This window comes from Poecile atricapillus, chromosome 2 (assembly GCF_030490865.1).
Source record: "Poecile atricapillus isolate bPoeAtr1 chromosome 2, bPoeAtr1.hap1, whole genome shotgun sequence".
Classification (NCBI taxonomy): Eukaryota; Metazoa; Chordata; class Aves; order Passeriformes; family Paridae; genus Poecile; species Poecile atricapillus.
Genome location: NC_081250.1, coordinates 20,988,030 through 21,010,521, shown reverse-complemented (window position 1 = coordinate 21,010,521; position 22,492 = coordinate 20,988,030). Strand labels below are relative to the sequence as shown.

At 40.4% G+C, this 22,492-nt stretch overlaps 1 protein-coding gene across 5 annotated transcripts; it reads left to right on the top strand.

Moving 5' to 3' along the window:
- Positions 1–1,371: 1,371 nt before the first annotated feature.
- Positions 1,372–22,249, top strand: PTER (phosphotriesterase related). Of its 5 annotated transcripts, none has more exons than XM_058832360.1 (5): positions 1,372–1,397; positions 11,677–12,150; positions 13,841–14,106; positions 17,495–17,635; positions 20,910–22,249. In XM_058832360.1, exons 2-5 carry the CDS (start codon positions 11,719–11,721, stop codon positions 21,118–21,120), a joined length of 1,050 nt encoding a protein of 349 aa, XP_058688343.1. In that variant the 5' UTR covers positions 1,372–1,397; positions 11,677–11,718; the 3' UTR covers positions 21,121–22,249. The 5 variants fall into 5 exon arrangements, with proteins under 5 accessions (XP_058688343.1, XP_058688346.1, XP_058688344.1 ...); XM_058832363.1 differs by lacking the exon at positions 1,372–1,397 and adding an exon at positions 1,691–1,882; XM_058832361.1 differs by lacking the exon at positions 1,372–1,397 and adding an exon at positions 2,394–2,473.
- Positions 22,250–22,492: the final 243 nt, after the last annotated feature.

The following is a 22,492-nucleotide window of genomic DNA, read 5'->3' as shown; positions in this document are numbered from 1 at the left end:
CCAAAATTTAATTTCTCCATCACTTTCATAAAAGAACAACTTTATTCTACCTCCTTCCTCTCTAAAATTGTTTACTTCAGCACCCTCCTCATTTTTCATCCACTACCTCCACTTTTGTCCTTCACTGTAAGATAGATGATAAACGGCCCATGCATCAGCATGCATTGGCTTTCATTCCCAGTTTTGCCCACTCACTTTCTGCATCACAGGATTATCTGGGATCTGTATAAAAGCTAGGATCCATCTCCCCCAGGCCATATTAAAGGCAGGCACACAAGAATCCATTTGCAGGCATCGTGCTGCTATGCTGGCACCAGCCTGTTACTAATGGGAACAAGGAAGAGTCAAAGTAGAACAGATAGCAATGAAAAAAGTACTTCTCCCAGAAAGGCTTGAGGTCCACTTCCTAACTTCAGATTACATGTCTCCTCAATGCACCGGCTGACTTTGCTCTAGCTTTAGCTATGTGTAAGGGCTAGAGAAGTTCTGTCCCCTGTGCCTTTGCTAGTCATGTTGTCAGCATGTTTACCCTTCGATAAAATGGAATAGTACCACACTGCACGCTGTGAGCCTTAGGTAAATAAGCCACTTTTGAGGTTCTCAGTAAAGGATTCTGAAGGTGAATTCTTCATCAGAAAAATTTCTTTACTGAAAGGGTTTAAAAGCATTGGAATGAACTGCTCCGGGAACAGCACAGCACTTAGTGCCAAAATAAGGTTGACATGGCAGTGTTCAAAGGTTGGACCAAATGATCTCGGTAGCCTTTGCAACCTTAATGATTCTAACTTGGTCTTAGTTGTGTTTTTATTTCATACTCTGGACCTGCACTTTCTTCCAGAATCAGTCATTTTCATCCTGCGTGTAGATACTTGGAAGTGCCTCTTCAACCTTCGTGTTTGCATTGAAGGGCAGATTAGAAAATATTACCTCTTGCAAGCCTAAGCACTCAGCGCGAACTCCCACCCCCCACACCCCCGCGCCCCCACAAACTGACTCAGTGATTCCAGCCTCCTCCCTGTGTAAACAGGGGGTACGCACAAGGACAGGCAGGATGCTCACAGCCACCGACTCTCATTCGTAGTAGGAGGCAAGGATGACACAAAGCACAGCTGCCCCTCACTCCACGGGGGAACTCTCGGGGAAGGGGAGTGAGGGGCAGCGGGCTGGGCGGGTCCCCGCAAGGAGGCATTGGGGCAGCGCTCCACTCCGCAGCCGTTCTCCCTCTCTCCAGCTGTCCCCTCCGGCACCCCGAGCTCTCCAGGCCCCACCGCCCCCAGCCTGCTCCGCCACTCGCTCCCGTCCCCGGGAAGTCCCGCCCCGCTCGGGGCGGTCGCGGCTCTCTGCCAGCCGGGGCCCTGCGGGGTGCGGTGCTGCCGGTGGAGGGTCGGGCCGGCGCGGTGAGCGAGCGGGGGCTGGGGAGCGCCTGCGGAGCCGCTCCGCCACCTCCCGCGGCCCAGAGCCGTGCCGGGCCGGCCCTTGCTGCCCTCGGCCCGATAAGGCGCCCGGGCCGGGAAACTTCGCCCGAGTTTAGAGGCGAGAGCGGCTTTCGCTCGCTCCGCTGCTGGCCCGGGAAGGCCCGAGGCGGGAGAGAGGGAGGCGGCTGGCGGTGCTCGGGGCTGGGGCGGGCGGGGAGCGCAGAGCTGTGCCGGGCTCGGGCCGCGGGCCGGGGCTGCCGCGGGCCCGGCCCAGCCGGTGCAGCCCTGGCGGAGGGGCGCTGCGGGGCGAGGGGCAGAGGTGGCCGGGACGGCGGCGCTCGGTGAGGCAGGATCCCCGCGGCACGTCTGGAGTGTGAGGGGACGAGCAGCTCCTCTCTGCAAAAGCGTTTTACAGCACCAGATGATAGTTACCAACAGTGAGCCCCGAGCTCAGGCGGCTTCACTGTGTGAGTGCAGCTACGCTGCTATTAATGGTGCTGGTATTTAATATTTGCACAGCCATAACAAGTTAAATATTGGAACTACGTCCTCTCCAGTACTCCTCTCCCGACAGTTCCCTAGGGTGTCTCTGTGAAGGAACAAATGCCTCAATCCAAAACTGGGACCTTCAGAGCCTGCCTTCAGCAGCCTCTCCATCTGGAAGCACCAGCAGCCCACTGCAAGATGCTTCCAGAGTTGCTTAAGCTTGTCAGGGCTCAGCACAAAGCTCCGGGCTTGCCTATGTGTATTGTTTGGATTCCTACACCATGCGGGTTCTCGGTGGCCCGAGGCTTGCTGCCCGTTCCAAGACACTGTTGTGGCAAGGTTCCCTGCTCCCCTGGCACCGGCTCGGGGAGCTGCGGAGGGGAGGCTGAATCTGAGCGAGGGAGATTCAGCTCCCCCTGCCAATTGTGCTTCAGCACGGTGGCAAAGCCACTGCTGGGCAGTGGCCTTGGCTTTTGGCAACCCCTCTGCAGCAGATTGTGTGTTGTGGCTAGTTTGGTTGTAAGTTGAAGCATACAGGTCCTGTTGGTGAGGAACTCCGAGGAGCCTAGCAAGTACTTGAATGTATATATGATATCAAAGATACCTGTAAACATAATTCTTTTTTTTCAGGTGTCTGTTATTAAGGGTGGTATCTTCTGTATGCTAGAGACTTGCGACAGTTCTTGAATGAAACAAATTTTTAGCTGGAGGTCACTTACTTTTGGGAAATTTTGTTTTACTTGTCTGGAATTCCCTTCTGCTTTACACTGGATACATTATTCAATGTTCTCTGTCATAATATGTTCTGTAGTGTGTAAAGGTTGTTGCCTTCTTTCTGCTGGGGGCTGTGTTTCAGTGATGGGTGAAGCAATGCTTCTAATAAGTAGTTTTGTATCATTTTGTCAGGTACTTTGGGATTGTTTGATGAAAGGCTACATAAGTGTCATTTATTATGAATGCCTCTGATGTTTTGGAATTTAACAGACATAATATTTGCCATCCTGTCACCATCATCACATTCATTTTCATAGTTATAATCCAATGTGGCAACAATGGCATTCAGATACTTAATTATATTTCATGTAGGTGACCAGTGCTAATTTATTAAATTAGTGCATGGTGCAGCAGGAACAAGTGTCAAAGCTTCCCCTCCGTGGTTAGGGAGCCATCAGCTTGCTTCTCACATATAAAAATCAGTATATAGAGGAGCATATGGCTCCAGTGAATTCTGTGTTTATTAAAGGACTATGCCTCTGAACATTCTGTGAATTTTTTTCCTTATTTCACTTGATGTAGATCTAAAATGTTTTTCCCATCTTTCAGTACTTGAAATACTGAACAAATTAATTTTTTAGTCAGATGAAACCAAGACTTCTTAAGGTTCATGAAAACAGGAGGCTCTTGCTTACATCAGACTGGCCACCTGTCTGGTATGAGGGAATTAGAGATCCATCTAGACTGTGGAAACCTAAAGTTCAAGTCTCTGGTTTGATTCAGAACAGTGTTAAACTCTTACATTTATTGCATTTCTGGAAAACTGGATTGCCAGTTGTATTGGAAGGGAGGGGGAGTATCCCATCCCTCTAGTTCTAAGAAGAAATTACATCTTCTCAAAACTAGTGTGGTAGGTTTTCTGCTTCAATGTCATTTTTCAGGTTACAAATTAAAAAGTTTCCTCAGAATTTTCTAAGCAGTGGCCATATCTTTAGTCTGATCGTAATATGTATGTTGGTAATAATCCAAGAAAAGCATTTTATCCTAACAATAGCTAGGATATGTTTCACAAGTACTTAACTACTCAGATAAAAAGAAGAAGAAAGACCACCACCACCATCTCTTAGATGACAGCTTTAAGTAAATCACAGTTTTTTACTTGGATCCCAGAAATGTAGAATCACTCTTCTCAAAGATATTTTGAAACCCTACTTTTGTGTAGCCAAAGCCACAGGGTTTTTCTTGAAGTAACTTCTGTGGAGGAGGTAGGATCAAAGAACCGTGTGTTACCTGCTGAGCTACTCCCTTTTTCTGCTCTTTTGGGATCTCACCTCTTTCCTCAAAATGTAAAGAGAGAATTGTTTTATCCCACATTGTCTTTGCCCTGTCAGAGTCACTACAGTGAGGATTAGTGATCAAGTGAAAGGAATGTACCTCTTTTTTCGCTGTGATTTGCGTACCTTTTGGCAAATGGATTCTTTTCAGATGGGTCTGAAAATCTTCAACTGGTTTTAATGCTTGAAATCTGGTGTTCTGTAAGCTTTATTGCCGGACTTTGTTCTTTGTTGTTCACTTTCGACTGGGTAGCCAGGATTTTTTTGAAAAACAGATAAGAGTCTCCAGGACAAAAATACTGAGTTTGTATCTTCTTTCAGAAATTCTGTAATACAAAAAGGCAAAACAGGATTCTGTGTCCAGTTAAGACTGAAAATTCAGTAATACCTGGAAAAGTACTAGAAGGATATGTAGAGACCTGTCAATTTTGTCAGCTTGTGTGTGTTGGTTGTTCCCAGCATTCCACTGTTGTACCCAGATGGGAGTAAGAACTTAAAAACAAGTTTAGTTCTGTGCATCTAAGCTCATCACTCCCTGGTAAAGAGGGTGGTTTTCTAGAAGCCCCTGCTTATTTAATTTGCTGCAGTCTGTGATACTGAATGAGACACTGAACCCAATCCCCATGTTCTTTTCCACCATGCATGACTTTACAGGTCTCAGTGGATCAGTGACTGGTGTTCTGTCGCAGAACTGATGTTGGGGTTCATTCATCTAAATTTTTCTAGATAGTAATCTTCAGTCTTGATCAATACCATTCATCCATTGCTTAGGTTTGTATGGTGCATTTCTGCATGTAAAGATCATTGAGTGATTTGGTGTGGCTCTGTAGGACTGTACGAGTGAGTGATAATGCTCCACCCAATGTGCTTATTGAAATGGTTAAGCTCATGTGAAAATATGTGTATGTGGTCTTAAATAGAGAGAAAACCAATGAAAGTCAATGAGAATAACAGCAAAGAGTGGAGTTAGATGTATGCTTGTTTCAAATTTGAAATTTAGAGGGAATGAAGGCTGGATATGCATTCCTGAAAAGGAGACTTTCTTTCCTACATCTTTTCCTAGCAAGAAAGAGAGTATGTGCTTGTACCCGAGAACCCTCGAGAAGCAAATGTAAGTCCATTAAGTCTTAAGAACATGAGTGTATGTATCAACATGCAGGACTTAGCCCATATTTGCATATAGCATAATGTGACTTCTGTTCTGATTTTTGGCCTAAAAACACTATGTGTGCATGTAAAATATAATTAATGTAATGTTTGACCCTGGAGGAGAATTTTTATCTGACCTTTTATCAGGAGTAATTTTGGAAGCTGCCCAAAATGAAAAATCCCCTGAAGTTCTTCTAAAGAGATGTTAATGAAAAAACACTTAGGGGTATGCTGGTCTCAGATCTCTCTGAGGAAGAGAAACTTCAATGTGACTTTGCTCAGAGAAGCCTAGCTTTTGAGACTGTTATCTGCACAGAAATAAGGTAAAATAGAAGTCTGACTATTCTAGTCACAGCAGCTAAACTTTAACCAAATTGGAAAAAAAATTGTGCAAAGTTCTACATACGAAGTGACTTGGACTCTGCTTCTTGGGGCAAATCACATGTGCATGCTTTGATCCCTAAGGTTTGTCCGTCCTGTGAGACTGTCCTGGTGTGGCAGTTCAGCTCTAGGGGAGCAATCTGATTTAGATATGCCTGGCTTAAAGCCTGGCTAGAGCCAGAACATGACCTTCAAACCATGCAAAGCTGGAAGGTCTGTCTGCCATGAGCTGAGCCACAGAGGGAAAATGCTGTAAGAATTTTCTCATTCCTTTCAGGTGAACATTTAAAAGCTTTCCTTCTAGCTTACCCAGCTCCTTATCTGAGTGTGATTTTCAGAGGTTCTTAGGACAGTGGGGGTCAATATATTGGCCTTTCCCATATGTGTACTAGTGTTTACATTTCTCTTAAATTTTAAGTGACTTTGCTTTTAGATTGTAGAACATTGACAGTGCCACTCAAGCAATGTAGCTGCTGTGGAGTGTGTGTACTTGCGTATTTTGGTGGGACTTCTCTTTATCATATTTGGATTATATAAGGCTTTGCTAAAGCTCTCCTAGTTATTTTTCATAGCATATACTGTAGCTTTATGTAGTAAGTCTTACTTTTAATATTCCTTTTTGCTTTTGTAGTGTACAGGTTTTTTGTTGCTCAAACCATATCTAGAAGATTTAGTGAAAAGCAATATTTAGCATTTCTTTTAGCTTGGCTTCTTAAGGAAATATGTTTTTGAATAGTTTGGGGACCAGGGGTAGGTTACTGAAAGCCACAACATTAACCCACTATTTTTAGTGTTTCCAGAATAGTGTGTTTCATGAAAAAATGTGGCAAGGTAGAGTAGATGATGCTCTTTAAATAATCCCCCACAAGAGTTCTCTAGGCTTTGAGTCTGTTGGCCAATTTCCACCCTGTCAAGAGCTTACACATCTGAAATGGTGAAGTTTGTGTGCATGCTGCATGAGGAGAGAGCCACCCAAAGGTGGGAAAGTGCAGGTGCCCCACGAAAGGAAGAGCTGCAGTATATACTCCTGTGGGTTTAGGCAGGAGTTTGTGTGGGAGAGAGGCACCATAAGTCTTCCCTTCCTCTCTCATATGAGCTTTATTCAAGGCACAAAAAATCTCCCATGTGAAATCATTCCTTAGGACACAAAGCCTTGAGTTGGCTTGAAGTTCAGCAAATCATGCTATTCTCATAGCTCCATTTTGGGAGGGGAAAAAGACCAATGCCACTTCTGACCAATTTAAATTCTGAAGACAGGGAAGAATGTTTATGACTTTTAATGAAAATAATTTGTCACCTTCAGAGCAGCATATGTGCCATTTCTACAGAAGAGACAGGAGTTTATTCAGAAACGTCAATTTTTTCAGTACTTCCACTCATTTTCAAATTCAGTTTCTTGGGCAGAGTAACCCAAAAGCAATATAAGATGCGTTGCTATCTCATGTAACACAAGCTAGTGATGGCGTGCAAATGCCTGTGTAGAAGTACAGTGTCATAGGTCTTGGACACCTTTGCAGTGGCTGGGGCACAGGGAATTGCTGGACTAAATGACAAGTGAATCTGCATCTGTCCTGGAGCAAATGCAAGTTCTGTCCTCCAGCCACCCACCTGTGGCAAGCTCAGCTCCACAGCCTCTATAGCTGTGCTTCCTGACAATATGCATGAGCAAAAAAGCCATGCTTACTGAAATCCGTGTCTGAGGGAGTGCTGGGTTTCAGGAATGTTTGCACTGTAATAAGCACTCGTGAATATATTTTTGCAGGTAAAGTAGATCTGGCATCCATCCGTTGGAGAGGTTAGAAAGCTTTTTTGTCTGGTGGGGAGGAGAAAGAACCATGTGGACAGTATTGAGTTCCTTCATTTCTGTAAACCTCTACAGGGTTGGCAGAAGCATGAGGGAAGAGAAAAATAAGTTAATTTTGTAATGTCTTCCTGACATAGTCTACACATGTTCTCTTACCCTCTGCCTCTCCTCTTCCTTTGTCTTGCTAGCATTTTCCCTCGTCACAAAATGTTTACATGTGGGGAACGGTGAGATAACACAGCATAGACTAACCAGTACTAATTTCCCACAGTTCTGTCACATATTTCTAATTAGTGGCTTTTCCATGCTCTGTAGGGGTTGCTCAAACTAGAATTGAGTTCTCAAAGCATTTCCTCCATCTGTAAGTATATAGTGAGCCCGTGTTACGTCATATTTTCCAGGGCTGTGTGGCTATAAAGGAAAGACCCACTTAAAATGCTCTTGATGCAGCCAGGGCACCCCTTGTTTCTAAATGGCAGCTGTGTTTAATTTTTTTCTGGATACAGTTAATGCCCACTGAGCCATTCTTTTTGCTTTTTTTGTAAATTTTATGTCACAGCAATCTGGATTTAATGTTGCTGTAATCTCACATTGTAATGTAACAACAATGAAATGATTCTCGCACCAGTCTACAGAGAATCTGTGCTAATGCCATTAAAATGTGCTTACCAAATCAAAACAAGTGCAGAATTAGCATATGGAAACTGTGTTTATGTGATTATAATGTTTCAGCAATATGAGATTACTGTAGGAAGCAACTAATCCAAACCTAGGGGGACTTCCCATTACAAGGCCATTAAAATGACACAATGACTGAAGTGCACGTTTCAGATGGGAAAAGCGGAAACATAAATCTTGTCATCAGTATTCAGGCAAAATATCTATTGAATTCACTGGAGTTTTTACTAGAATCAGGAATGCAGTGCCATGACCTTTTTAGTAGCAAGCCTCTTTTAACAATACCTCTAGGAAAAATATTTACTTCACCAGGAAATGATAGGTGGCTAATGGTGAGAACTGTATTTTATGCACCATACAGTTGGTGGTTATGAAGATTTGTCCAGAGTTTATTACAAAAACGATAAGGTAGCGTTTCACAGCTTTTGTGAAATAGTACAGGTTTTGGTTATATCCTAAAGCAGTTTTCTCATTTTTTAGTCTGAATCTGTAATTTTCAGGAAATATAATTTATTTCTCTTTTTCTACAGCACACAGAGCTGAGAAGTCTTGGTCTGTGCAGGAGCAATTTGGAAATACCACCACATAAATTAGTGATTTTCAAAAGCAAAATATCTGTTATTGTCAGAAGCTACCTATTTATTTTCTGTTGTAGGAATCAGCACATTTTCCCATCCCCTCAGACTGGGTTAAGATTAAGGAGATATCATTCAGATATCCTATGCAGAGTCATCTGAAATATATTTGTCTTGTCCTGGATTGTTTCTTGGCTTGCTCCATAGTCATGGAAGGAGGATAATATTACAGAAAGTGACTTGTACTGTCCTATTACAGGCATTCAAAATAAGCTAGATGAATTGCCTGTAGATATGTCCTTCCTTCTCCACTATGAAAATGGTCTAGATGATTGTTCTGTAGTAGACATATATCATTTAAGTGGCTAAATCAGGCGATGTGAATGCAGTCCTTGGTGTATGGAAGAAGAAACTTTTTCAAAAGAAAGTTCTGTATAAAACATGGCATGCAAGTCATCAGTAAACCACACAAACAGTGATTCCTGTAGTAACATATACATGCTTAAATTAAGTAGGAATCCTTATTCCACTTAAAAACTATTTGCATCTAAAATCTGTTTTAAAAACATAATTCTGATTCCATCAAATGAATCTTATTGGGAAAAATGTATCATAGCATAATCAGGAGAAGCTTTTTATATGAATGACAGTAGGGAAGATACCAGGACAGTGGTTTCAAAAATAATTTGAGTCACAGGTTGTTGACTATCTTTATTTTTTATAGTTCTTTTATTAAGAGTGGTGGGTTTCTAAAACTGTGTTAGTAAGCAGGAACAGGCATTAATGTATTTTTCATGAAGATAAAATTAGGCCTACTTTTTGTTTGTGTCAGTTTCCATTTTTTGTGATGCTTCTTGTATTTATAAAAATCCTTGGCCTCAGTCAAAAGGTTCTGTAAATTCTGTATGTGAGCTGAAATCTAGAATTCAAAAATCAACAGGTTGGTGTCTGCTACAAGAGAAACTTCGCATGGGAACTGGTAATTGATTTGTGTCAAGCTTTATCAAAAGAAATTAAATACTTTTAAATTTAATTGTATATAGGTTTGGTTTGCTAACTTAATAAATGGATTGGAAAACTGGCAGTGAACATGGGGAAAACAAAGTGTGAATCCAATGCAGAGGGTAGTTATTACTCTGTGCTGTTAGGGTTTTACTGAATACCAGAGTGTAGATATTTGCATTAAAAAAAAAAAGGGGGGGGGGGGCAAAAAAAATAAAGCAAAGGTAATGCTTAGAATTATTATTACATTTTACATAATTACAGTTGCTTTGCTGTGAATGTAAGAATTACTCGGATCATTGAACTTTCTCCAAAATAGTGGGTTGCTCTATATAGAGCACTAGCCTTCTTTAAGCATGGAATTAATGACTGCTTAATTGAATTGCAGCTAGGAGCAGTTTCTGACTAAGACAGGTATTTTGCTTTTAATTATTTGCTCAAGAATAATATTTTCTGAAATCATACACTTCTTAATTTGTTTGGAACAAAAATAAATCATCCTATTAATCAGCCAGCAGTCCATTCCATGAGAGTAATTATTCTTCTACCTTCTCAAACAAGTTAGCATGCTAGTTCAGGAATGAAATTCCTAAAAGAACAGTTCTTCCTAAGTCTGCTTTTACACAAGGCAAGTAAGCATAGTCAGTCACTCATATCTCTTTTTTATGGATGGCCAACTCTTCATATTACAGTGAGCACCAGCACTATAGACTGCACTGGGCAGGCAATAGCTGCCTTTTCCAGGGGCTGGGTCACTTCTGTGCATTGGTTCTCTGGCAGTGACAGCTTCTCATGAGATCAAAGTATCCCCAAAGAGATCTTGAGGTTCCTGTGTCCTTTGATATGTAGAGTTCAGTGCCCTTCAGATTTCAGTTTTTCTGTCATCCTGGTAGATTAACTTCAGCAGTTAAAAGGAAAATGTCCTCTGAGGGCTTTACCAGTTACAAACCCATGTTTATGACATTATTCACTAAAAGGGAGGCAGAAATGGAAAAGACCTCTCTCTTTAATCAATAATGCATGCTCTAGTTAGTCCTTTCCTCTGGACATGATTAAACATGTATTTTGTTTCATAACTGATGATTTTGGTTGACTAGGGATTTTAACTATATGTCCTCAAGCCTTTGTGACTAGCATCTGGAAGATCTAACATGAACGGGTTGGTCAAGACTACCTCCACTCCCAAAAGGAAAAAAAACCCAAAATCCCAGTGAGGAGAGCTGAAGTTAATTCTAACCTGCAGTGAGTTAGGCCAAGCTGGCTCAGTGCCTGTGACATGAACCAGCTGCAGATTGTAGCCTCAGTGTTTGTCACTGTTTGTTTGAAGTTTTGAGAAGTAACATTGTTTCATCGATGTTAAAGATGAATTAAAGAGTGTCCAAGATGCTGAGCCACATATCAATTGTTAGAGTAAGGTCTGTTCTTACTGGTAAAGTATTTGCCCACTGAAGCACTTTGGCTTCTCCACCACTGTTTGTGGTCCATGCTGTATCTTTGGCATCTGTTGTCAGCCTTAGATGAGTGGTTCTGGGCTGCTCAGACCTCCAGAATGCAGCTGGTAGGAGAACCTGAGCCCTACTGAAGCCAGAGGAGCAGATTATCATCCCCCACCCCTTCATTCCACATAGCGAGGGGGGACAGACAAGGTGCTTAAACACAGACAGCTTCCTTGGAATGTGAGAGGGACACTGAGTCTTGGAGGCCAGGAATAAATATACTGAACATACCAGTAAGGAATATTCAGCCTTGTTGCCAAGTGTGTTCATCTGGTGGCTGAAGCTGACAAAATTTGACAGCTGCTAAAGAGCAAAAAATCCTAAATGAACATACAGTGGTTTTATTAAATAGGAAACATTTATCTTAATGTGATACTGACTGCACCACAATAAATAATGAAAATTTCCATGTACTGAAATGTGATGTGTTTATCTTGCCTGAGTACTGATAGAAGCACAGTTGGGTAAAATAATGCCTTGTTTTTCATATTGACCACCCTGCTGCAAACAGCTTTTGGAAACATCCCAGTGAACACACACAGTGTAGGAACGTGTGCAACAAGGAGGAGGGATTTCAGAAATTGCCCGAGAAAATGCTGCTCCTTTTGAAATGTTTTTGTTTCCTTTCTTCTTCCTTCCCAGACTCCTTTAGGATCTGAATTTTTTTCCCTTTGTTAAAGAAAAATGCCTTCCTTGAGCGGAAAAGTGCAGACTGTCTTGGGCCCTGTGGAGCCAGACTGTCTTGGCTACACTCTGACTCATGAACACTTGACTATGAACTACAGCAGCTGCTTTTGTCCACCTTCTCCAGGCCAAGAGCCTTTGTCTAATGGGCCCATTGAGATGAAGAACTTGTTTTGGATTAAGCAAAATCCCTACAGCCATAAAGAAAACCTTCTTTTGTATCAGGAAACAGACGCTGTGAGGGAGGAGCTGCTGCATTTTAAAGCAGCAGGTGGTGGGACGATTGTGGAAAACACAACTACAGGAATTGGCCGGGATATAAATACTTTGAAGAAACTTGCTGAAGAAACTGGAGTTCATATTATTGCTGGTGCTGGGTTTTATGTGGATTCCACTCATTCTTCTCAAACGCAGGCCATGACAGTGGAGCAGGTAAGTCTTAACCATTACTTCAGTGCCTCTGTCCTGTGAATTATCCCTGGGTAAGCCAAAGTTGGAGACAAGTTCCAGTAAATACAGAGGTGCTCAGCGTAGAAAATGCAAACAGCATTACTGCTTGTGTGTAATAGCTGGAGCAGCAATACTTTCATGTGCTTGGGTTACCTGTCAGAATTTCCAGTTCTTAAACTGGAAATCCATTTTCTCTGAGGGGTTTGTTATCATGCAACAATAAAAGGAAAATACAGTGTTTGCTGTGTGGACATTTGGTACACCACCATCTATCTTGAGTTTATTGCTATTTTTTAAGGAAGGAGATTATCCTTGCTACCTGTTTTGTCACTTTTTCTGGCTAATTGCTTCCCAATGAGTTTAGCCAGCATTTGTAAATCACTGCTCTGCTCAGGCAATGTGTTATGCCTCTCTTCTCTATCATTTGTCCAGATTTTTCAGGGCATAGTCCACATCAGCCTGTTTGTACCATGACTAAGACAATGTGTTAATAATAACTGAGGTCCCCAGATATTCCTGTAATAATAAATATTCATCTTTTATTAAGAAAATACGATGATGAGGAAAAGAGGGAATGGAACTCTCCAAGGTAGGCTGTGAAAGTGTATGAATAGAGCTGAATTTTTTTTTAATCTCTCACAGTTTACAAATTAGTCAAATTAATTTTAAGAATCAATGGTCAAAACTTGAGCAGTGCTGCCAACAAAACTGGACCCAAGCTTCCCCAAACTGTACACAAGAGTACCGCTTCTCCTAAATGTTCTTCCATTGCATGAAATACAAATAGATACAAATAGCATAGACACAAATGGATTCCTCAAGGCAAAGGCTTCCCTTCTGTGTTTGGTGGACCCATGGAGACCCACAGGTTTCCTCTACTCCAAACTTAGAAGGCAGGCCATCATCAGTGCCATTTTGTGCTTTCAATTCTGAATGTATGCTTAAGATATATGGCCTTTTCTGGGAAAGAAAAAATAAAGCTTTTATAACAAAGTAGTTTTATTGAGAGATTCTGATGAATGAGAGATTTTGTCTCTGGGTGCTCTAAAGTGGGCTAATCTTGATGTTGTAAATTTGCCAAAAGAGCTTTGTTTTTGTAGTTCTGAAGTCAGCAGAGCTCCTGTTGTTTTACATTGCCATTCCCATAAGCAGGTTTTGCCTTAAACTTTTCAGGATACTTGAGAGAGTTTCTTCCTTCCCTATCTGAATGACAAAGTTTCTTTATTCTCTCATCTCTTGTTTTGCAAAAATTACATTGAATTGTGTCTGGAACCAATTCAGGAGTGCAAGGCAAAGGTTTTGGAATAAATTAACCCTTTTTTTTCCTTTTTTCTTTTTTTTTTTTTTTTTTTTTAAGAAAACCCAGTATCTGCCTAAATCAGAGTTCAAATTGCATGTAGACCAGTTTTTTGGCAAACCTGGACAAATGTGTGACTGGATACTGTTAAATTGATTTTCTTCTGTGTTTATTTTGGTCTTAGTGAATGGCTAGCATAACATTAGTTGACAGAAACCAGATTATAACTGCACTGTTTTCACACAGCCAGCTGTTAATTAAATAAGTTCAGAAAGACCTTGAGAGTATAACTAGCCCAGCATTAGTAGGCCAAATTTGATGCTATTTAACACAAATAGTAATAATAACCAAAAATATAATTTTCCTGTTCTCTAGCTGACAGAGATTATTGTTGATGAGGTACTCAAAGGAGCAGATGGGACTAATATCAAGTGTGGTGTGGTGGGAGAAATAGGTTGCTCCTGGCCTTTGACTCCGAGTGAACACAGAGTGCTTCAGGCAACAGCACAGGCTCAGTCACAGCTCGGGTGCCCTATTATCATCCATCCTGGCAGGAACAGTGACTCCCCTTTCCAGATTATCCGCATTCTGCAGGAAGCTGGGGCTGATGCTTCAAAGACAGTAATGTCTCACCTCGACAGGTAAGGAGACTGTTCACTGCTTCCTGCAGTGTTGCCGCAACTCACTGGGATTTTGCAGAGCTGCACTGGGAAAAGTTGACATAGAGTGTTATCCTCAAGTTTACTGACTTAAAAATAAGTGTTTATATAGAACTTGATCTGCATCCAGCACTTCAGTCGGGATCAGCTTTTAGATTCACATTGGTAAGAGATTTTGGTATTTTAAATGCTGTCTTTGAAAGCCTGGAAGAAGGATTATGACTAACTGTAGCTACATTTAAAAAATGGGAATTCCATTAACTTGTATCCTTGCACAAATCCCTGTATTTACAAAGCATTGGACATGGAGGAGCTCTCACTAAATCAGGTTGGAAGTTGCTGGGCTTCCAGTGTTTTTGAAAACTGGGTCATTCTTAATGGCCTTGCCAAAATCTCTCAGAAGCTAATGGAAATTTCCTTGATTTGTCTGGAGTCTGGATCAAAACAAAAGGCGTATTTTTAATGCTCTACTACCAGACAGAGGAAACACTACTTAAAAAGAAAATAGTTGGGTTTTGGATAGTTCCTAGCATAGACCAGGTAGTTAACTTTTAGTTTCCTTGAGAACAAAATCCTGGAGCTCCATGAGTCATGGAGAGAAATTGGGATGCTTTTCTATCTCCGCCTTAGAAATACAGCCTCTATTACCAAATCAGTTTTGAATGACCTTGTGTTGCTCATGGTGAGCTGGAGTATGTCCAGGCATTGATTAGTTTGGCCAGTTGCTGAATAATGGAGACTGTGGTCATATGATTCTCAGCAATTGGATTGTTTGCCCTCAGTGTGAATGTAATACAGGCAATAGCACTGTGTTCCAAATTTCTCATGGTTACAGGCTCTAAGATCTTGCAAATCAAGTTACAGGTGCTTGTTATTCACACAGAGCTCCTTGTTTTACTTGAGGATTTTAGGAGCATAAAATTCATGCCATGAAATCATATTTGAATATTTATAACTTCCTTTTTGTATTTGCCTGTGTTTCACTATATCTATAGCTGTATTTTTCACCCCTTTTTGAGGAAAAACTGATTATTTAAATATTTTTATGACAGAGGACTGAGCACGCTACAGATATCAGTACTTACATAGCCATTTTGATACAACATAAATATGCAATTATGGTTTCTTGCCTCTTACACAGTTGAAAATTGTCAAATTAAGTAATTAATTAATGGAAATTAAGCAATATAAGTAGGAAAACAGAGGTGCAGTTTCAGTAACAGCCACTGATGCACAATATGACATTTCCTTTTATCTCTTTCTATCATTACTTTCACACATTCAGGTTGGCACTTTCTGTAACATAAACTACTGTGAAGTTTGGCTTTGCAATGTGCATTTAACATTTTAAGTCTCCTTCAGTAAGAAAAATCCACGTGGGAGCATACCAATCCCTTAAATGTGAGATAAATTTGTACATAGCTCCATATTTCATGTCTGCATTTCACATAGACAGAATGGTAGTTTTCCAGTGGATTTACAATTAAATGATAAAACTAAAATGCTAGCTACCATGTCTTGCAATTTAGCACTGTAGAACAAAAGGTAGCAGGTATCCATAGTGGAATGATGGCGCACTAAAAGGCTCAAAGCAAAAGCTATTGAGCCTCAGCTTTAGCCATTTGTTAGGGGTTAAGATTATAAAGGAGATCAACCTCTTGGCTCAACTCACTTGAGTAACTTTTGTTAGAAGAATCACAGCAATTGTTATGAATTTGGGGCATCATAATGATATGATGTCTGTCCCCATGGTATTTATGGCTGAGGTCCAAATTATGGGGTGCTTCATCATGTCCCCCCTCCTTTTCCATGAGCTCAGGGCTGTTCAGGGACAGTGTTGCCCAAACACCCAATTCCAGCTCAGAGATCAGCAATTGGAACTGGGAACTGCTGCTGTTGCTACATTCTTGTGGCTCACAGTGGGACCCAGTGGCTGAGGAAACTAAGTTCTCTGAGTCTTCATTGGGATAACACACCCAAAAGCATGACACTAACAATAGTTTTCAAAAGAAACTGTTCTGGCTGTGATTTTGAAATAGATTGTTGGGTTTTTTTGCCACCTGCACAGGATTGAATACTCTCGGCGATTGTCTCCCTGTGAACCGAGGAAGGCTGGATCTAAAATAATCTCTGCACTTTGAAAACTCATTTGGTGATAAATGTTCAGTCTCTGTAAACTGTAACATTTATTTTAAAATAACATTTTTTATTAATTGCAGTTGGCAAGTCTTACACTCCTGCTGATGGCAGGCTTATTTGAACATGGATTTTCTCTCTCTCAACCCATCTGTTCCTCCTACTTGATCTGTTGTTAAGTCATAATATTGAAATTGTGACATCAGTCATTTCCATAGCAATAGACTGTGATGTAATTGTATAAGGTAAAACTGCTTTGTGACATCAATAGCTGCAATAATAAAAAAATCCCCCAAAAAACTACTGCCCTTTTGGTTAACTGTGCTGCTCTTGTGGAAATTTGGTTTCTTCTTGAAAAAAAAAAATTAATAATTGTGTAGCAGCTATAAAGATAAAATTGTATTGTTTGAGTATTTTTGTTTTTCTTTGGACAGCTTACACACTTGGTAAAAATGATTCAAAGAAAACTCAAAATATTCCAGAGGGCTCTTATTTCTGTTGCTGTTCTTTTCTAAATGAGTGAGAGGTGTTAGAAGCTTTGTTCCTTCACTTTTCAAATCTGCTGCAAAGCCCATGTCCCAGATACTCACAGTGCCATTATGTATTTGGTGAGAGCATTTCTTTAAGGTGTTCAGGCCAGATCCCAGTGCAAACAATGATATATTGCCATTCTAATGGCAATCTAGAAACATCACTGTACAGAATAGAAACTAAAGACCAAGTTGTGTATTACCGGTGTGTGATGGGTGAAACAAGCCCTGGATGAAGCTGTGTCCTGTAACTCTTTCAGGAAAGTAAATCTGTCTTGTGTACGTAATCCATTGTCTTTTTTTTATTATTATTATTATTATTAGCTCTATGAATTAACCTCCTCCTTAAATGTCCTTCCTTGTTAGGTTGTCTGTTGAGAGGGTTAATGATATCAAAAGTAAGTAATTTTCCTGTTTTCATTTAAAGATTAACATAGAGGTTTTCATTATTTCATGGGGCAAGAGTTGGTTTTGTTTTGTTTTTTTAATGCATGAAATCCCAAATGAATGTAAGAAGGACAGTGCTGTGTATCATCTTAAGTAGCATGTTTCAGACATGAGTCCTGTTTTTCAAATGGATTAATTTAATCTTAGATTATTTGGTTTTTTCCTTCCAAGTAGGAGGTCACAAAGTACCTGTCCTCATACCATAAGGTGTTTTATTCCTGTTACAGTGCTGACTCTGTGTTATATATGTTCTGCAGGACCATATTTGATAAGAAGAAACTTCTCGAATTTGCTAAACTTGGATGTTACTTAGAGTATGACCTATTTGGTACAGAATTCCTTCATTACCAGTTCCATCCCGATATTGACATGCCGAACGACAATGAAAGAATTGCAAGGTATCTGCTCCCATGCAGTTTTAGCTATAGTATGGCCATTGATAAAAAAATATTATTGGTACTTTTTTAAGACCATCACAGAGTGATTCTGCTTGTTGTTAAAAATTGTCTTCTATCATACTGAAATAATGCCATTTTCCCCTGCTGCTGTCATGCCATTAGAGCAGCATGTATCATTTCTTCTGTCTGACAGGAAGATGCAGAATCATAGTGTTGTACGAAATTATTTGAGAAGATGCAAGAGCTTTTTTAACTTCATTCCCTGTCCTAATTCCATGCTGATCTGGTCACAGTTACACAGTCTGTAAAAAGGAAAAGACTGGAAATACTGCATTTACATTAGGATGAAGTACTTCTGTTTGAAACATAGTGTTGGAAACTCAGTGCTGCTGCTAAACATCATCAGAGCCTGTTGTATTCCTCACCGGTTTGCTAACCCAGCAAAACTCATTGGTTGTTCTGGATGGATCTGTGCTTCCATCCTGAAAAACTGCTTTTTTTCTTCCACACACTTCATCACCTTTCCTCCCCCTGCCCTTTTGCCCTTTCTCTGTTTTGAGGGATGTGATTCCTGTTTCCTCAGAGCTCCCATTCTCCTCACACTCACAATGTGAAAATATTGGCCCCACTGGCAGGATACCTCTTCCCTGCTTCTCGTCAGCACCTGCAGTCTCAGCTCAGCTGCACAGCAAATCTGTTGTGCTGTGCTAACACAAAGTTTTGCCAAGGAAATACATTCTGTACAGAAACTGTCTGAGAGAAGGTAGGATCAGCTGGGAATGGACACCTCACTCCTTCCACTCCATCTGGAGGTGTGATGCTGCCGTGCTGTTTGTCCACACTATTTGTGAGCAGTGAAGTGGCAGGTGTCTGAGGGGTGGGTTGCCATCCTGCCTGTGTCTTTTTACCTTCCAGAGTCACAAACAGGTCTTTCACTCTCCTTGATGAGAAAGATTCTATGATTGCTGATCACTAATGAAGTAACTTCTAGCTTTCCCTTACATCTCAGACACAGCTTCCCTCCCCCTTATTGTCAGATTAATCTTGAAACAAAGCTATTTTCAAACTGTTCTAAGAAGGTGCTGTGGTTATTCTTCCACCCTCCCAAACATTTGCTGCTGCTTTTCACACTAGAAATTGTTTTTCTTTTACACAGCACTCTCAGTCTTGCACTCGGTATTTTAAACTGTTGCAAGGAATACACAGTTTTCGCATTTAGAATGAGTGAAGTTGCTTTCTCTGCTGTGCCTTCTGCCATCTCCTGTGCCATGGAAAGTCAGGATCTACAAAAGCACTGGGGAATATATAGAGAGGATTGGACTAGGCCTAGGTTAACAAGTGCATGTTCAACCGTGTCAGAGTTTTCATTCCATGCATGATACTTGCTTAGCCACTGTTGTCTCTCCTGAAACTCTCTAGTGTCTGAGTATTTCTTGTAGCAGGCTGTTCATAGGAAGAAAAGATGAAAGGTTTTCTTCTCATTGCACAGTGTGAGTATGTGTACTGGGGTTATATGGATGTACCCACAGTGGACTAGGGAAGGCTGGGGCAATCTCCTTAGGGTTTTGTTTTGTCAAACAGCACCACAGAGGAAGAAATAAAATTGACCTCTGAATGAAAATACTGAATGGAAAATACTTGTTCACATCTTTTCTGTTCAAAACACAAACTTCTGTAGTCATAATGTACCTACTTGACACAGCTTAGCTATCCGTGTACTTCAGCAATTTGGCTGCAGTCTGCTGCCAGTGCAGGCAAAACACTGGCTTTTGTTCTGGGGCAGTTTGGAGTCAGAAGCAAGTACTAACTAAATATAGAGGAATGAGCAGAAAGGAGCAATAGATACAGAATGGAAAGGATCATATGCCTCTCCAACCTATGAAACTGGTCCAATATTAAAGGATTCTAATAACATGTTTGGTCAGTAAAAACTTAGTCCCACCAGTGCCATTGCTGTTACTTTCTGGTTGGCTTGTGGTTTTTCTGTATTTCAGGCTGGAGGAGATTCCTGTGATGTCGTAAGACTATGGTTTTTGTAGTGTTGTGCGCTGTATTGCACAGTGTATGGTGGGTTTTTGAAAAACAATAACATTTCACCAAATTCTATTGGTTTTGCCTTCTTTCTTCTGCCCATGCTGGTTAGATCCTGCTACATGTATCTCCGTGTAACTACTTGTAATAAAAACTGTCAGTCAGGCCTTTCAGATACAATGTGGATACTTGCAAGGCTGGTTGTTTTCTTGCTGATCAAAGCATTGTCAGGAAGGTAAGGATTAGAATTTCACAGTGCTGGCAAGTGATGGAATTGGAGGCCTTCATGAGGAATGAGCACATTCCAGGGATGGTCTGTCAGTGCTGCAGTCCTGTGCCAAACCAATTGGAAGCTTACTGAGAAACTTAACAGTCATGCAGTACAGGAGTGTAGACATCCACATAATAAAAATGCTAAAAAATGAGCTGATCAAGGGAGTAAGGCTACCTGAATGAAACATAGAACAGAAGGACTTGTAGCAGTCCTACTACAAGAGTGTGACCAGGAGGATTACCTCTTTTTCCAAGTTGACTTGTCATTTTGCCAAGGCTGTTTAGCTGCACTGCCGTATTAATGCCTTTTATTTCCTGGCAGTTATGCCTCTTATTTCCTAGTGCTGTGCTATGCCAGTCTTATTTATATTCTTTAATGAATGTCTTTGAAATGTGTTTTGATGATAACTGTCTGTATGGAGCATGATACTGGCAACTTCAAGTTCTTATTTACCTGCTTTAGGATTCAACCAAAGATATTAAAGTATTTATGTAATTATGTAACTGAACCAGGCTCCTTTAAAGACCTGTCACACACAGAGTCTGGACATTAGCAAATGTAATGGGACCAGCTTTGTGGCACCAGCAAGAAGTAACCTGCTGAGAAAGAATTTATGTAGGAAATTATTATTTACTCATTTATATAAAACCTCTGTCCCATGCATGGTGATGCTGAAGTTCTTGAGTTGCCCTGTGGACCTAATGGATCTGGAAATGCAGTCATGTGCCAAAAGGAAATCGTTTTACTTCTCCATTTTGATGTGTGTTTTCAGAGGTGAGGTATTTTTCACGCAATAAAAAATGCATTTTATTTTCAGGTAAATGTAAGGAGTGTATCCTCTGAGCACCTAAGTATTTTCTGTTATAATACAATCCAGCAGTACAGTGATGTAAGAAATATAAATCCTGGTGGATTCTGTGCTGTTCCAGTGAGAACTTTCACTGACAGGGGCACTTCTAACTTTTGCAGGATTCGTATGCTGATTGATGAAGGCTATGAAGACAGAATTCTGATGGCTCATGATGTGCACACCAAGAACAGGTTGATGAAATATGGAGGTCACGGATATTCGCATATCTTTAAAAATATAGTTCCTAAAATGCTAATTAGAGGCATATCTCAAGATAAAATTGATAAAATACTCCTAGCAAATCCAAAGCGGTGGTTGACTTTTAAGTAGGAATAATGAATAAATATGCCTGATTTATAAGGGAGCTTGATAAAATTCAGATTTCAGTAGAGCAGTTGTTAAAAAAAAAAATCCAAAAAACTGAAAATTATTAAGTAAATGCAAACAAACTGATTATAACTTTTCTTTTTAATTAGAACATCAAAATTGTGTACTATCTCTACATTTTCTTCCTTCTGAAAGTTTTCCTATGAATGATTTACTGAATATGAGCCTACTTACAGAATCTTTTCAACTGAAATTCTAAAATAATTGTTTCAAAATCATAATTTAATACTGTTACTGAATGTTACCTCCAGACTACTACTGAAGATGCGTCACCCGGACTTGGAAGGAAATTATGGTTTTCAGTTACATTTCCTGTCTCTGGGGGCTGATTTTAGTCTTTGTATTACTGTCAGTCTTCTCATTACCCTTGTATTCTTTAAGTAATGCTTAAAGGTCTGAAACTTTTAATTAGCTTCCATAGACAAGAGAAGGCAAGAGAAATCTCAAATAAATTTAAAAAGATAATGTTTCTTTCTAGTTTAACAATTTACTTAGTTGTAACTGAAAATGTAAAAAATACATGGAAAAATATATTTTTGAATAAAGCATTTTGATCACCTCTTAAACTATGTGCAATATTATTACAGATGTCTTTTTCTAATTGCATTAATTTTTTTATCATGAACTTGGAGTCTCACAGCAATCATGTAAAACTTGACACATACCAGCTTCTTTTTGTAAGGATGCAACACCAGCACTCAAAATATATTACATAATACAGTTTTAATGAGTTGTAATAGTTATAACAAAGGTTGTGATATAAGTCTTTACAAATCAGTATATCAAGATATGATGAAAAAGGAAGAAATGTTTGCCTTATATGTGGTTTTCACATGAAGTGTGTTCTTTGCTCTTGTCTAACTTTAACCAGGGCAGGTGATTTATCCAAAAATGGTCTTATCCAATAGCCTGATTTCAGAAGCTCTTCAGATATGACCGTGTATGTCTCATAGTATTGAGCTTTATCAATAAACACCATAGTAAATGCACATTGCTGATTGTGAATGATCTCTAACTCTAGGTGCAGGACTGTTGGACACTAGGTAGGGAATCTCTAGCTACACTGCCGTGGGAGTGCACTGGCCAGCAACAGCAACAGTGGAGCAAACAGACAAGTCAGGTACACATCTCTTATTAAAATAATTGCCTTGTAGAAATTAAACAGGAGTAACCACTACGATGTACAGATAGAGGCTGGCACTTTCTCATAAGGTAGAAGCATTAACCATCTGGTGAGATAATACACAAGCAGCTGGCAGCATGATGTCCCCTTGTAAACCCTGGATGAGATTGCCTGGCGATCCTCTCAGTCAGC